Source organism: Brachyhypopomus gauderio, unplaced genomic scaffold (assembly GCF_052324685.1).
Source record: "Brachyhypopomus gauderio isolate BG-103 unplaced genomic scaffold, BGAUD_0.2 sc140, whole genome shotgun sequence".
Classification (NCBI taxonomy): domain Eukaryota; kingdom Metazoa; phylum Chordata; class Actinopteri; order Gymnotiformes; family Hypopomidae; genus Brachyhypopomus; species Brachyhypopomus gauderio.
In genome coordinates, this window is record NW_027506961.1 from 324,655 (window position 1) to 339,610 (window position 14,956).

Below are 14,956 nucleotides of genomic sequence, written 5' to 3' on the forward strand. Positions count from 1 at the left end.
CCAGTATCAGGCCAGGATGGGGTATCAGTGTCAGGGCTGAGCCTCCGCCAGCACAACAGAGCCCAATTGTTGGCAGGTCAATGGTATATTTTGAGATTAGGTAAACGTGTTCCTCCATGGGGTGTTGGTTTCTGTAATGAGGCTTTTTGAATTTGAAGGCAATCGTGGGGTTTTCATGAGACTCACTTTATCTATCTAGAATGTCATCTGCATACAGGGACGTTTTGTCAGCTTTACTCTTAATGTCTTGACTGTTTTGTATAGATGTGGTGAGCACAAAGGTGATAACCTTCCCTACCTAATAACCTTCCCTACCTAAGTGGAAAAGGAGAGGTGTAATCCTAGATATGAAAAGCAAGCAAAAAACACATATAGGTAATCTGATCCCAAACCATTAAAGGATTTCTCTGCATGAGTACTTCATGAGTATGAAATGAGTACTTCAGGGATTGACCATTATACTGGACAGATTAAAGATTATAATCAGAGTGTCATTCTCTAAGAGCTAAATATTTGCTAAACTTTTGACGTCCACTTTCAGGAGAATTATTGGTCAACATAGTTTAGGACCTAAACGTAAAAGAGTGCAGAGAGAAGTGTAGAATAGAACTTGAATAGTTACGCACACTAACATGACCAGAATTAGGATTTGTTTGACAAATCATGTGGTGATCAAGTGGAAATATAGTTTAGCTGGCTTTATCTTCTCATTGACAGGAACGTGCCATGCTTTAAGAAGAGCCAGCTCTGTCTAGTGGAAAGTAAACTGAATTCAGTTTTATGTTGTAGCTTCTGGTTGTACTGGTCTGGTGCCAGGATTAAGCCATATAATCTGTGTAAATTATATGATCTTTGCGTATGTGTTCTGTGTAGTGCAGTGTTAAAGAGGTGATCTGCTATCTCACATCTACATTTAAGGCCTCCCATAATAAATCTGGAGAACACTCCAGTTTTTCAGACATCTTCTCCATAATGTCCCAGGCCTGTTCCTTTTTCATCTGAGTAGGGGATTTCAACTGGTGTCAGGATCCATGCTTAGATCATGGAGACTAAGCCCCAAACTCTCACCGTGTACCTGCATGAATTACCCACTAGCCAATAGCAAACCTTCTTAAACCAGTAAGAGACCATTCTATTTAAGTGCATATGTGCAATGCACTTTTGATGGTGCAATTCATGCTGCACAATTGATCGTTTATATTCGTTTATTCAAATTAGACAGTTGTCCGGCACATGCGGATTGTCTGCACGGCAAAGCTATTTATCAGTCCAGCAGCGGCCGCTGGAAACAATGACCTTTTGTGTGCAGAGCAGTGTTCTTGACTATAAAGATGAAAGGCAGTATCGCTGCATACACCAGAGCCTGTGGGCCGTATCTGTTTTGAGCATTTGCCCATTCAGATAGGCCTGTTTTGACTCACTATAGCTTCCCTGGCCAGTGGAGAAGTTGGAATGACTTCTGTCTGCCTCTCTCTTTCCCTCAGAATCAACACTAAGGACGTCTTTGTCTCGAGACCAATTACAGCTCGTTTTGCTACTTTCCCAACTCCTCCAGACTGATTTGTCAGCAAACAGAAGAAGCCCATGGGCAGAAAGGAGCAAGAGGAACTGGCCATGCCCACTGCTGCTCCCGGAGATCCACTCCCACTGCTGCTCCCGGAGATCCACTCCCACTGCTGCTCCCGGAGATCCACTCCCACTGCTGCTCCCAGAGATCCACTCCCACTGCTGCTCCCAGAGATCCACTCCCACTGCTGCTCCCGGAGATCCACTCCCACTGCTGCTCCTGGAGATCCACTCCCACTGCTGCTCCTGGAGATCCACTCCCACTGCTGCCCCTGAAGATGATCTTCTACATCTGCTCCTGGAGATCTACTCCCAAACAGAGTTGGGTTCCAAATCTGCTCCTGGAGATTTATCCAGTCCAAAACTCCTATGTGAGCAACTAACTAATGGTGCCTCACCACCTTCTGCCCTCCCCCCTTATCTGAACCTTTCACGGTGCCAGGCAGCAGCAGTGTCAATCTCCTCGACCTGTACCAAGCGAATGGAAGCCAGAACTTCCTCCTAAACCATTATGTACCCTGACGGAGCAAGACGCGCAATTAAAGCCCTTTCCAACTCCCTTATCTACTACAAAGGAGGGAATGATGTCAAAGATACGCACATTCGAATATGAGTGCACTGTGGAGTCTCCTGAGTGTGCAGCGCATAACCTGGAATGACCCACATGAGGAGGAGTCAACAAAGCTGCCCTGCCAATCACAGCAGGGAACTGGTAGGGGGAGGGGCAAGGGGAGGGGCAGTGGCAGAAGAGCTGAGGAGGACCTGCCCTCCTCCTAGGCAATTAAGCAACCCACCCATCTGTGGGCTATTGCAAGCAGCTGACACATTTTTCACTCATCTTTCTCGATAACAAACTAACCTTTGACCTTTAAGGTATGACTAAGGTATGAAATCATGAGTCTATTTTGAGCTGACGTCATTCAAACATCACAAACTCAGTCACACTAAATTCAGGATGGTTTACCAGGGAAGTACAATATAAAGACAAAGACATTCTTATAGGGATGCATCAAGGTATTTTATCTTTCTGCCATCACATATAAGTGAATGAAGTGATGCATAAATATGGAATAGAAATATAAGTGACCATCTTTATTGTGAACTCAGATGGAGAACTGACCTGATTTTAGGTTTTTGCATGTGTGAAATAATACTGTAAAGCTGAGCAATATCAAATCATAGCACCTTCATCTCCAGATGTATATGCAAAATTATCAATTTATATTATTTCAGTATTTATAGGTCTTTGTTTGAGCAAAATTAATGTTTTTTGTTTCATTCCATAAACTATTGGCAATGTTTCTTTAAAATCCCAAATACAAATAATGTAATTTAAAGCATTTCATTGCAGAATGACAACTTTTCAAACTAGTTCAGGTGATCACCTTAATTAGAATTAGATGTGCCTGTGTTGGAATTCAACACTATGGCTGCCATACATGAAATCTTATCAAGTGGAATCTTAATTTTTCCAGGTATGTATATGTATGTATATGTTGAGCACACTGGTGTTGTTTTTATTTATGTAAGAGTGCATATCCAGGACGGGGTGAGGAGCTGGCTAATTAAAATCAAGAGAAAATCCAGAAGGATTTTTTTAATTGTAAGGTGTATTTAGATGCAGGCTGAGAATCTGAGGGCCGTCTTGGAATTCTCGGTGCGCATTGTGGGCGTGTTCCTGGGGGAGGGCCTTTTACTCCGTACTTACTGAGTGGCTTGAGGATGCTGGGGAAAGGCTCGTCCGTGTTCTCGGCATCAGATCTGTCGCTCACGTTCTCCGGTACCCGCTCTTTCTTCTCTTTGTGATTGGCCCGTCTCCTATGTCTCCGTCGGCGACGGTAACTCTTAGGCACGTGAACACCAATGTACACTGTGTGATGACCTGTGCGCACACAGAATACGACATGTTAATCCTATAATCCCTTTTATTTTATAATGCACACACAAACACACACACACACACACACACACACACACTCACAACCACACACACACACACACACACACACCCACACCAGTAAGTGGAAACAGAACAGAGAATCTTTAGCATCTAAGGACCTCATTGTCATAATGTTTATCTGTTTGTTTGTACACTACCGTACAAATGTTTGGGGTCACATAGACAATTTTGTGTTTTCCCTGAAATCTCATACTTTTATTTATCAAATGAGTTGTAAAATGAATAGAAATATAGTCCAGACACTGGACTGTAGGTAGAAATAATGTTTTTTTTTTTATTTGAAATAATTTTCTACTTTAAACTTTGCTTTCGTCAAAGAATGCTCCCTTAGCAGCAATTACAGCATTGCAGACCTTTGGCATTCTAGCTGTTAATTTGCTGAGGTAATCTGGAGAAATTTCACCCCATGCTTCCAGAAGCCGCTTCCACAAGTTTGATTGGGTTGATGGGCACTTTTTTCGTACCATACGGTCAAGCTGCTCCCACAACAGCTCAATGGGGTTGAGATCTGGTGACTGCGCTGGCCACTCCATTACCGATAAAACACCAGCTGCCTGCTTCTTCTCTAAATAGTTTGTGCATAATTTGGAGGTGTGCTTTGGGTCATTGTCCTGTTGCAGGATGAAATTGGCTCCAATCAAGCGCTGTCCACAGGGTATGGCATGGTGTTGCAAAATGGAGTGATAGCCTTCCTTATTGAAAATCCCTTTTACCTTGTTCAAATCTCCCACTTTACCAGCACCAAAGCAATTAGACCATCACATTACCTCCACCATGTTTGACAGATGGTGTCAGGCACTCTTCCAGCATCTTTTCAGTTGTTTTGCGTCTCACAAATGTTCGTCTGTGTGATCCAAACACCTCAAACTTTGATTCATCTGTCCATAACACTTTTTTCCAGTCTTCCTCTGTCCAATGTCTGTGTTCTTTTGCCCATAATAATCTTTTTCTTTTATTAGCCAGATATGGCTTTTTCTTTGCCACTCTGCCCTGAAGGCCAGCATCCCGGAGTCGCCTCTTCACTGTAGACGTTGACACTGGCGTTTTGCGGGTACTATTTAATGAAGCTGCCAGTTGAGGACCTGTGAGGCGTCGATTTCTCAAACTTGAGACTCTAATGTACTTGTCTTCTTGCTCAGTTGTGCAGCAGGGCCTTCCACTTCTCCTTCTACTCTGGTTAGAGCCTGTCTGTGCTCTCCTCTGAAGGGAGTAGTACACACCATTGTAGGAAATCTTCAGCTTCTTGGCAATGTCTCGCATGGAATAGCCTTCATTTCTCAGAACAAGAATAGACTGTCAAGTCAAGTCTGGCCATTTTGTGAGTTTAATCGAACCAACAATTGTAATGCTCCAGATTCTCAACTAGCTCAAAGGAAGGTCAGTTTTATAGCTTCTCTAATCAGCAAAACTGTTTTCAGCTGTGCTAACCTACTTGCACAAGGGTTTTCAAGGGTTTTCTAAATATCCAATAGCCTCCTTACACAGTTAGCAAACACAATGTACCATTAGAACACTGGAGTGATGGTTGTTGGAAATGGGTCTCCATACATCTATGTAGATATTGCATTAAAAACCAGACATTTACAGCTTTTCGTTTACCACATTAACAATATATAGAGTGTATTTTTGATGCATTTATTGTTAGCTAAATTAAAAAAATAAACAGCTTTTCTTTAAAAAATAAGAACATTTCTAAGTGACCCCAAACTTTTGAACGGTAGTGTATGTGTAAATGTGTGTGTGACCACTATCTCACATTCATATTAGTGTGTAAATAAACGGTAAGTACTTCCTCCTCAGCAGATCAGAAAGGAAGCAGCAACAGTTCCCAGGAAGTCAATTCAGAAACAGAGAACAGCATTTTGCTTCAGATAACCTCATCCATCCCTCCCTCTCTCTCTCTCTCTCTCTCTCTCAATGCACACACACACACACACACACACACACACACACATTTATACATACACATGTTGGCCCTCCTTTCACAACAAACATACAGACACATAGATGGTTTTATACAGCGAGTGGGGGACACCAGGACATGGACTACCCAGAATGCCACTTGACCTGGGTTTGGAGACACGCCCAGCGTCTGCACAGGATCCTGTGTACTGCAGACAGAGCACCATAAAGGTTCTTGGGAAAAACGGATGACGCTAATTACGCACGGCAAAATTACTTGGAAATGTTTACGACGGCCAGGTAAGTTTTCACCAAAACAGCTGTAAAAAAAAAAAGGATCTCGTGACACGTGTTTACACGCGCCACGGTTACGCCGGGGTTTCTGGGAATGTGCTTGCATGTGCTCACGCGTTTGCTCGTACCACTTCCTGCGCATTACTGTACAGAACAGGCTCGACATTCTTGTTTTGGACAACATTACGGAGAAACGATGCCCCGCTAACACTATGGTCACATGGGCTCTGGACAGGAGACGTTTCTGTTTTGTTTTTGCAGAGGTTGCCTGTCCTTAGATGACTGAGGTATGAATGTATATTTTAATTTTATGAATTAAATGTGTTCTATGTAGATTTCTATGCGAGTTTCCACATGAAGAGGAACCTAAATATTTATCTGCGTCTTTTCACTGCTTAGATGCAGACTGGCCATCACAGAACGTGTGCCCTGGACATACCGACGACAGCAGAGGTGTGTGGCTCTCAGACTTTTTGATAAAGCACACGCTGTGTTGTGTGAGTGTGTCAGTGCGTGTGTGTGTTCGACAGAGAGAGGTGTGTTGTGTCTCTTGCTCCAAAGGTTCACGGAAGAGTGAGAAGAAAATAGAAGCTGTTTAGAAACCCACAGATGTGCCCACAGTGAGTAATATTTGAGCCGCGTGTGTGTTGTGGGTAGTGGGTTTGCTATAGATAGTCTGTGCAAACACTACCAAGAATTTAAGCAGCCTTCCTTAAGACTGCCAACATACCTTGGTTGAATTTAACACCACCTTATCAAAGGGCGCTCTTATTCTGTCTCAGTGTGTTTGCATACGAGCATGAGCACTGAGGATTAGGATAGTAAATGTCGTCCTCTGTCTAGAGTGTCGCTATCACCCATAATTCTCTCCTGTACTCATCCTTATGTCATAACAATGGCTGACTGGGTCAGTTCGAGCAATGGAGGGAAGAGAAGAACCAGAAGAAAGAGAAAAACAATGAAAAACAAAACAATGAAAGAAAAAGTGACAAAAGAAACAAAAACAATGTGAGAGAAAAGAGAAAAGAAACAATGCACGAAAGAACATATGAAAGGAGCGAAGAAAGGAGGAAATTCAGACTGAAAGGATGAAAGAAAGAAATGCAAAACTGAATAAAGGAAAAAAGAACTCTGGCATGCTGACTGCAGAAATTCACACTGCCCCACATTCGTGTCCCACAAGTGTGTGTGAGCGTGCGTGTGTGTGCATATGTGTGTGCATGTGTGTGTGTGTGTGTGTGTGTGTGTGTGTGCGTGTGTGCGTGTGTGTGTGTGTGTGTGTGTGTGTGTGTGTGTGTGTGTGTGCGTGCATTAGAGCTGGGCGATTAATCGATATTATCTATTAATTCAAATTTACAGTTAAGGACGATGTGTTTTTATGAAAATCGAGTTTAGCACCTCCCACCCATCCACCCTCAATACACACACACACACACACACACACACACACACACACACACACACACACACACACACACACACACACACACACATAAACATGACGGCGGAGCTTGTGCCCAAGAAAGGAGCAACTACCTCCGTGGTCTGGAGTTGGTTCGGTTTTGCAGCGTCAGACGTGTTTGAAACCGAAGAGTACTATTGTTCAGTTGCGTTGTGAATAAAGTTTCCCTCCACGTGATATTTTGGATTAAGCAGTTTCTGCCTCGGTTACCGAACCTGCTTCAATGGATTATACCTTCGCGAGTGGCCGTAGCGCGCGGCTCCGCACACCTCGCGCAAACCTGCGCGAACGGCGGAAGCGTCCGAAATGATATGTGGTAGTATAAAGAAACACCCCTCAAAAACAGGGGAAGGAACATTTACCTGACGAAAATTAATGTTGCTTTTTATTCCAGGTTTGAAAAGTGAATTTAGGCTAAAGTGAGGGCAGCCCTGTTCTTAATCAGAATGTAGACAGCAAGACTGTCAGTACCCAACATGCAACAATTGTTAAATTGTATTTGTTTTTCATTTTATTAAAAAGGGCACCAAATTATTTATATCTATTTATTTTTTGAGGGTGTGTTTATTTATTTATTTTACGTTTGAGGGTGCATTGTGTCAGTGCTTAAACTATGTTGGAGAAAGCCTTCTAAAAGTTACTGGATGTTCTCACTTGTTTACAATTGTTTTTTGCTTGTTTCTGGTTGCACTTTAACCCCAAAGGGGAAATTTAAGTGAAAAATAAATTAACATTTGTTAACATCTACATTTGTGTAGATGTGTGTGTGTGTGTGTGTGTGTGTGTGTGTGTGTGTGTGTGTGTGTGTGTGTGTGTGTGTGTGTGTGTTTGTGTAGATGTGTGTGTGTTTGTGTAGATGTGTGTGTGTGTGTGTATGTGTGTGTGTGTGTGTTTGTGTAGATGTGTGTGTGTGTGTGTGTTTGTGTGTGTGTGTGTGTTTGTGTAGTGTGTGTGTGTGTGTGTGTGTGTGTTTGTGTAGATGTGTGTGTGTGTGTGTAGATGTGTGTGTGTGTGTGTGTGTGTGTGTGTGTTTGTGTAGATGTGTGTGTGTGTGTGTGTGTGTTTGTGTGTGTGTGTGTGTGTGTGTGTTTGTGTAGATGTGTGTGTGTGTGTGTAGATGTGTGTGTGTGTGTGTGTTTGTGTAGATGTGTGTGTGTGTGTGTGTATGTGTTTGTGTAGATGTGTGTGTGTGTGTGTGTGTGTTTGTGTAGATGTGTGTGTGTGTGTGTGTGTGTGTTTGTGTAGATGTGTGTGTGTGTGTGTGTGTGTTCGTACCTTCAACCTCCTCATCACACAGGCGTTTGACATATGAGGCTCCTCTGTCCACCACTGCCTCATCATCCATTCTGCAAAAACAGAGAAAAAGAGAGAGAGAAACGAGAGAAGAGATAACAGATTTGTTAGATCAGTGGTACAAAATCAACATTAACAGCCATCTGCACCATATACACAATAAAAAGACAATATAAATTATGGTTTGATATTAACATTTTATCAATGTTATAAATAAATAATATATATATGTGTTATATAATAATATAAATTTTATATGATGTGCTTATATAAGACCTTTATTAGACATTTAGCCCTTGTTTCAATTGGACAGAATTATGGACTCGATTGTATGTGTGTTGTTTGTGTGTTGTGTGTGTGTATGTATGCGTGTGTGTGTGTGTCTTCAGAGAACATTCATTCTGCTGGATCTGATCAGTGTAACTCCATTACAAGATCAAGTCTTTTCTTGGACTAAGTCCCTCTGTCAGAAAGGATCCTTCATTCAGTCTATTTTTGTAGCCTAATCATGTTAATCTGCATTCATAAAAATTAATCTACATTCAGAAAGGGAGTTTCTGAATCTCTTTCTCTTCTTCTTTCTCTCTCTCCACCCCCCCCCCCCCCCCCCCCCCCATCCCTGCCCCTGTATTTTATGCCCAGTACATATAAACACAGCACATCAGTACTCTCATCATGCTGGATTGAGATTATCTTCTTCATGTTCTTTAGTGCGTGAAGGGCAAAATCTAATCCCTGGCCAGTACTCGATCTGTCATATGTTGGCATTTGTGTATGAGATTATCCATCATTACGTGCGTGTCCATTTACTGCAGGTGAAACACGAGGGTTCTCTTCTAGTGTGACAAACACAAGGGACATTAAACAATGCACACAAACTAAACACACACACAGTGCCAGATACACATCGAAACAGCACACATGCAATGGCACATGCATCACACATACACACACACACACACACACACACACACACACACACAAACTTCTACACAGGTCCCTACAGTTACAAGACCCTTTAGTTTCCTTGATATCAAACAGATAGACCATTATTTGACTCAATATCCCTCTGTTAGCTCTAATTCTTTGACTTATGTATATCCCTGTGAGAAGCAGAAGGATAAGTCATGCCTCCTTCTTCTGTGAATAGTCTTCTGTTCTCCACAAACCTCTTTGCCTCATTCTCTCTACAGTCAATTCAGCAATGCTTTATTAATAACTGCTTTAAATACAGTAAAAACTGTCTGTCTGCCTCCCTGTATGTCTGTCTAAGAGGGAGTCTCAGTTACCCAGTGCCCTCAGTCTTACATTCAACATTATCCTGTCAGTCCTTCACTGCCTATATTGTTTAGTTTGGTCTTCTTCTATCATTCACTGCCTATATTGTTTAGTTTGGTCTTCTTCTATCATTCACTGCCTAGATTGTTTAGTTTGGTCTTCTTCTATCATTCACTGCCTATATTGTTTAGTTTGGTCTTCTTCTATCATTCACTGCCTAGATTGTTTAGTTTGGTCTTCTTCTATCATTCACTGCCTAGATTGTTTAGTTTGGTCTTCTTCTATCATTCACTGCCTAGATTGTTTAGTTTGGTCTTCTCCTTCTGTCACTTTTGTTACTCTGCTCTCTGATCACCCCTAATGAAACAAGCTGCCAGGATTACCCAGTGGAGTGAGGCCACAGAACTTATATAAATAAAGAGAAAGACAGAGAGAGAAAGAGAAAGAGAGAGAGAGAGAGAGAAAGAGAGAGAGAAAGAGCAAGACAGTGGAGTTGAACAGAGAGAAAGATAAAGCAAGACACTGGAGTTGGAGAGAGAGAACAAGCCAGAGGAAATAATAGAGATAGAGAAAAGGGAGAGAAAGAAAGGGAGGGACAGAGAGAGAGAGAGAGAGAGAGAGAGAGAGAGAGAGGGAGGGAGGGAGCATTCCTGATGACTTTGCACTTCTTAAATCCGATTAACCATACTTAACTTTCTATTACAGCTCACCCAAGAGCACAACCAGAAAGGGGAGATCATGAGAGATGGAGAGATAAAGAAAGGACAAATCTGATTAAACACACACACACACACACACACACACACGAACATTGCAACATCCTCTGTAAAATAACAATGAAAATACTTTAAGGAACCTCAGGCAGTACCTCAGGCGGTACCTCAGGAGGAACCTGAAGAAAAACCTCAGAAGTTCATTACTGAGTTCCCTACACATTATGGGAGAGAAGAATTGCTGCATAAATGAATAAATAAAACCTCTCCTACTCCTAAATAGAGTTCTAACATCTCTGCACCAACGGCTGCTGCTATGTGACATTTCTTATTTAGGCATTTCATTTATTTCTTTGTTAATTTGTCGATTTACCAATCTTTAGTGTTCATGTTGACATGGTCAAAGTGGCCATGGTCACATTTGCTGATTGACTCTGAGCCTAAAGTTTCAGTCATACTGGGCAACTCTTCGAATTTGTGTCCTTTGAGCTTATTGATAATCAGTTCCCAGTTAAAAACAGCAACCAAAAATTAGACCAAGAATTATTCAAGAACCCCGAATGACCCCAGCCCCCCCTTCCCCCTTCAGAGGACAATAAGAGCTTTATTAACAGCTCGATCCAGTAACATTTCACTCGTTTATTAAGGTCACCTTGAAAGAGGCGGAGAAGAAAAGAGAGGAAGAAAGATAGCAAGAATGAAAGGAAGAGGAAGAAGAAATTGTGAGAAAAGACCTATATAAGTTCCAGTACACTGAACAAGCAGTAATGAAAAAGTTCATGTACGTAAGAAATGTGAGGAATGTGGTGGGACTCATCACGTTATCACGTTACGGAAGCGGAATCAGTTGTGGTACTTAGTGATGAGTGTCAGTAAACAAATCAGCTCAAGACCTTTTGAAACAGGGGACCAGTTTTTTTATTTGTTTTTCGAGGTTGACTAACATGACATTTTTGCTGGGAGTTAGGGGGATGATTGGTATATGGTGGTCAGGTGATAATTGCTCACACATAATGGCATGATGGTTAGGCTTTCACATACCCTCCCACCTTTACAACTAGGCATTATGGGTATGCTTAACTGTTACAGAATCCCATACAGTGCAGTTTATCAGTTGTGAAGCACGTTCTATACTTTGAAGCTTTGAATCAAAGGTCATGGAAAAAATCTTATTGCATGTTCTGTCAGATCCACTGCTTGGTTCTAAGTGAAATACTATTTGTAAACTAATTCAGACTCTTCTCAGAAAATCCCTGAGCCTCGTCTGGGGAAGTTATTTTGTCCGATTAATATAATTGTGATCGAAATACCAACGGATTTAATTGTGATCGTTTTTTCAGTTGGTTTACCTTCCAGTGTTTCTCCAAATTCAAAATGCTGTGGAAGTCCAAGGGCAATGTGTTCAGTTTTCTCATTGAGTAAATTGCCGGGCAATTTAACCAGCTCTTTGTTTCTGTAGATGTTTGTGTATCGTTGGGTTTGTGTTTTTATAAGCAGCAACTCTTCATTACTGAATAATGAAATAAAGCACCATCTGGGCAGTGAGGTTTGTCATTCATGTCTGAAATAGCAATACTTTGAATAAACTGGTTAATTATTCTGTGTGTAATGGTGTTACTGGTCAGGAGGTAGTCAATGCAATGGAGTATAATATCTGAAAAAGAGAGAAATATGTGTATTCTGTACTAGAGGAGATCTGCAGTTTCCAGATGTCCACCGGACCAATCTGACATATTGTTGTATTATGTCAATAGCGCGGTAACTCCTGCTGTTACATGTTGAACAGGAGCAGAGGTTATGTATGCATCCAAAACAGTATTTAAATCACCTAGTATCATGAATGAGTTTTGAAGCTTAGATCATTCAGAAACTGAGTGGAAAAAACAGGAAGTTTTGGCCAAATGTATTTGTTATAGTTACGTTGTCATTTTCGATTCTACCATTTATGATGATGTAGCAGTCTTGGTCTGGCAGGGCTGAAGTAAGGGACAGTGGTATTGTTTTCTGATAAGTGTTGATGTTCCTTGATTTTGTTTCCGAAGTTTCCGTGACACTTTCTTGTGCGAAGCGGCTTAGAGCCCGTGTTGGGGCCATGAACTGCAAGTCCAACGTAACTTCAAACATTTCAAATGTCTTTTGGCAGAACATGAGGTCCTGACATCGCTGAAGATGATCAAAAACTACAATTCCCTTCTGGATCCCTGGTGGGATATAGACAGGAAGTTGTCATGGAGACAGCACGAACAGATGTTCAGCTCGATCCTCTTCTCACGAGCGAGTCATCACTTAAAACAACATTCTATCTCTTATATATGAAACCTGCACGGCAGTGAAAGACATAAGGTCCACACCCACATATATGCTATAAAAAACAGCGAATAAGCAAATGAATAATTAACTATCATTAGCAATCAGAGGGACATGTCTTTCTCAACCCTTCCTAACAATACACCTTATGAAATAACAGATGCAGTAAGGTCTTCCAAGCAAGTGCAGGCCCTTAAGGTTGCAGAAGGGTCAAAGGTCCCAGTAGTTGCAGCATCCTAATTACATTAGTGCAATACCAAAGATGGGCAATGTCACCCTGTCTGATCCAATTATGCTGAAATGATCTGTGTACCTTGTCTGATCTGTATACCTTGTCTGATCCATGCACCCTGTCTGATCTGTGCACCCTGTCTGATCTGTTTACGCTGTTTGATTTTTGCACCCTGTCTGATCGGTGTTCCCTGCCAGAGCTATTCTGCACATGTTCGACATTGCATTCCACAGTGACGCTATGTGTAATTCTCATGTGTCATTGTGCATTCGTCAAATTAATCAAATGAAAATGTATTATTTGTGAATAATTAAAGTTTTTTTTGTATATGTAATAAGTTCAAATGGTGAAGTTCAGGTCAGAACCGAGTCCAAGAACCGAGTCAGAACGGAGTCAAAACTGTGTTAAACTTCATATGAATGATTGGAATTCATGATTGGATATGTTAAAATACTGCAGTTTATTCAATATTAAATGTAAAAGTATGCAAACACTATACACACAAACACACACACACACACACACTCACTATTTCCTCTCAGACAGCTCAGCAACACGACCCGTCAGCAACACGACCCCACTATTTCATCTAGAGCGCGTGCATGCTGCTCTCAGAAGCATTTAGCACGCAATGTATCAGCTACAGACAACGCGTGTCACGGTGCCTGCGGACTCGTAGCCAATGAAGTCACTGCCCCACGCACTCATACGGCGCACTACAGGACACTTCACCTCGCTGGTCACGGGCACTTTCGCCAGTCACAGCGTCGGACGAGCCTCTCCGAGAGCGGGCCAGACACCGTAGTGAAACCGATGACGTAGCCGGAGTTAGTGTTACCCTCCGGTGTCTCGTTGCGGGGGAGGGAGAGGCAGCTCACCGGAGGACCACTGAGCTCGCTGGCGCAAAGCCATGACACAGCAGCACTTCACGCTGCTCGGATTAGACAGAGGTTCAGCGGGTTGAGACATGCGCGTGACGCTGAGACCTAGCGCTGTTAATTCAACGAAACCGCAGCTGATGATGAGAGAATACAGCTCGATGTATTAATGTGTTTTCCTGTAGTTGTATTGTGGGTGTGTGCTTATCTTAGTCTTAGCTAGTAAGGCCTCGCTTGTCTCCTCCTGAGATAAACACACTGTCAGATGCTCTGGTGTTTGAATTTCATGACGAATGGTCTGAAGACAATTAGAATCAGTCGTGTGATCCTTGTGACGCCCCTTTATAGTTGGTCATATGTACTGAGTCTCTTTCTGAGACGCCTCGTTTCCAGCTGTCAATCATTCATACTCTCAGGCCATATGCAGGAGGAAGAGGGAGGAGCTACAAAGGCTTACATGCCCACACATGCAAATATGCCCACATACACAGATCTGGCAGACACCACATGCCCTCACATCAACACACGCACATGCACACAAGCACACACACACACAGATGTGTGTGAGCACCTTGCCGGGCGGGTTCTCAAAATGCAAATATTGTTTGTGGAAATCGGGAGACTTTGTTCAATGGTTGTGACAATTGGACCGAGCCCTCAGGCCAGGAGCAGATCGGCAGAATAGGCTGACAGCCACACCGCCTGCGGCTGGTTCTGCCTGTTCAGCGGGAGTTCTTCTCAGTCTGAGTCCTCTGGTGTTTTGGGTCATAATCAGCAGTGGATCCTGGTCCAACTCTGTGAACTACACTTCCCTGTATTCAACACCTCAGCGTTCAAGCAATATAAACCCACTTTCAGACCATTAGCCGCAACACTGAATTGTAGTTTGCTAACAGCAGATAAGCTCTGGGGCCTGATAGCTACACCTTCCATGTGTTTGTGTCTCACTATAAATACAGTCGATATTATCTTAATTTCACCTGAAGTAAATACTTGGCTACAATCTAAAACTCCTCTATGACCTACATACTGCCTTAACGTTGTGACCTGTGTACAAGTCTGGATGTCTTA

General features: G+C 42.4%; 1 protein-coding gene and 1 long non-coding RNA gene across 3 annotated transcripts in view; one reads left to right on the forward strand and one right to left on the reverse strand.

Moving 5' to 3' along the window:
* Window positions 1–14,956, reverse strand: part of slc4a4b (solute carrier family 4 member 4b) — a 48,007-nt gene that overhangs the window by 28,463 nt on the left and 4,588 nt on the right. Inside the window, 2 exon segments of the mRNA XM_076994406.1 lie at window positions 3,275–3,448; window positions 8,460–8,530. Of these exon segments, the coding sequence (XP_076850521.1) occupies window positions 3,275–3,448; window positions 8,460–8,530 (245 nt within the window).
* Window positions 5,396–7,931, forward strand: LOC143500322 (uncharacterized). Of its 2 annotated transcripts, none has more exons than XR_013126748.1 (3): window positions 5,396–5,728; window positions 5,880–6,009; window positions 6,122–7,931. It is a non-coding gene; the product is annotated as an uncharacterized LOC143500322 (long non-coding RNA). The 2 variants fall into 2 exon arrangements; XR_013126747.1 differs by having other exon boundaries at window positions 5,400–5,728; window positions 5,875–6,009.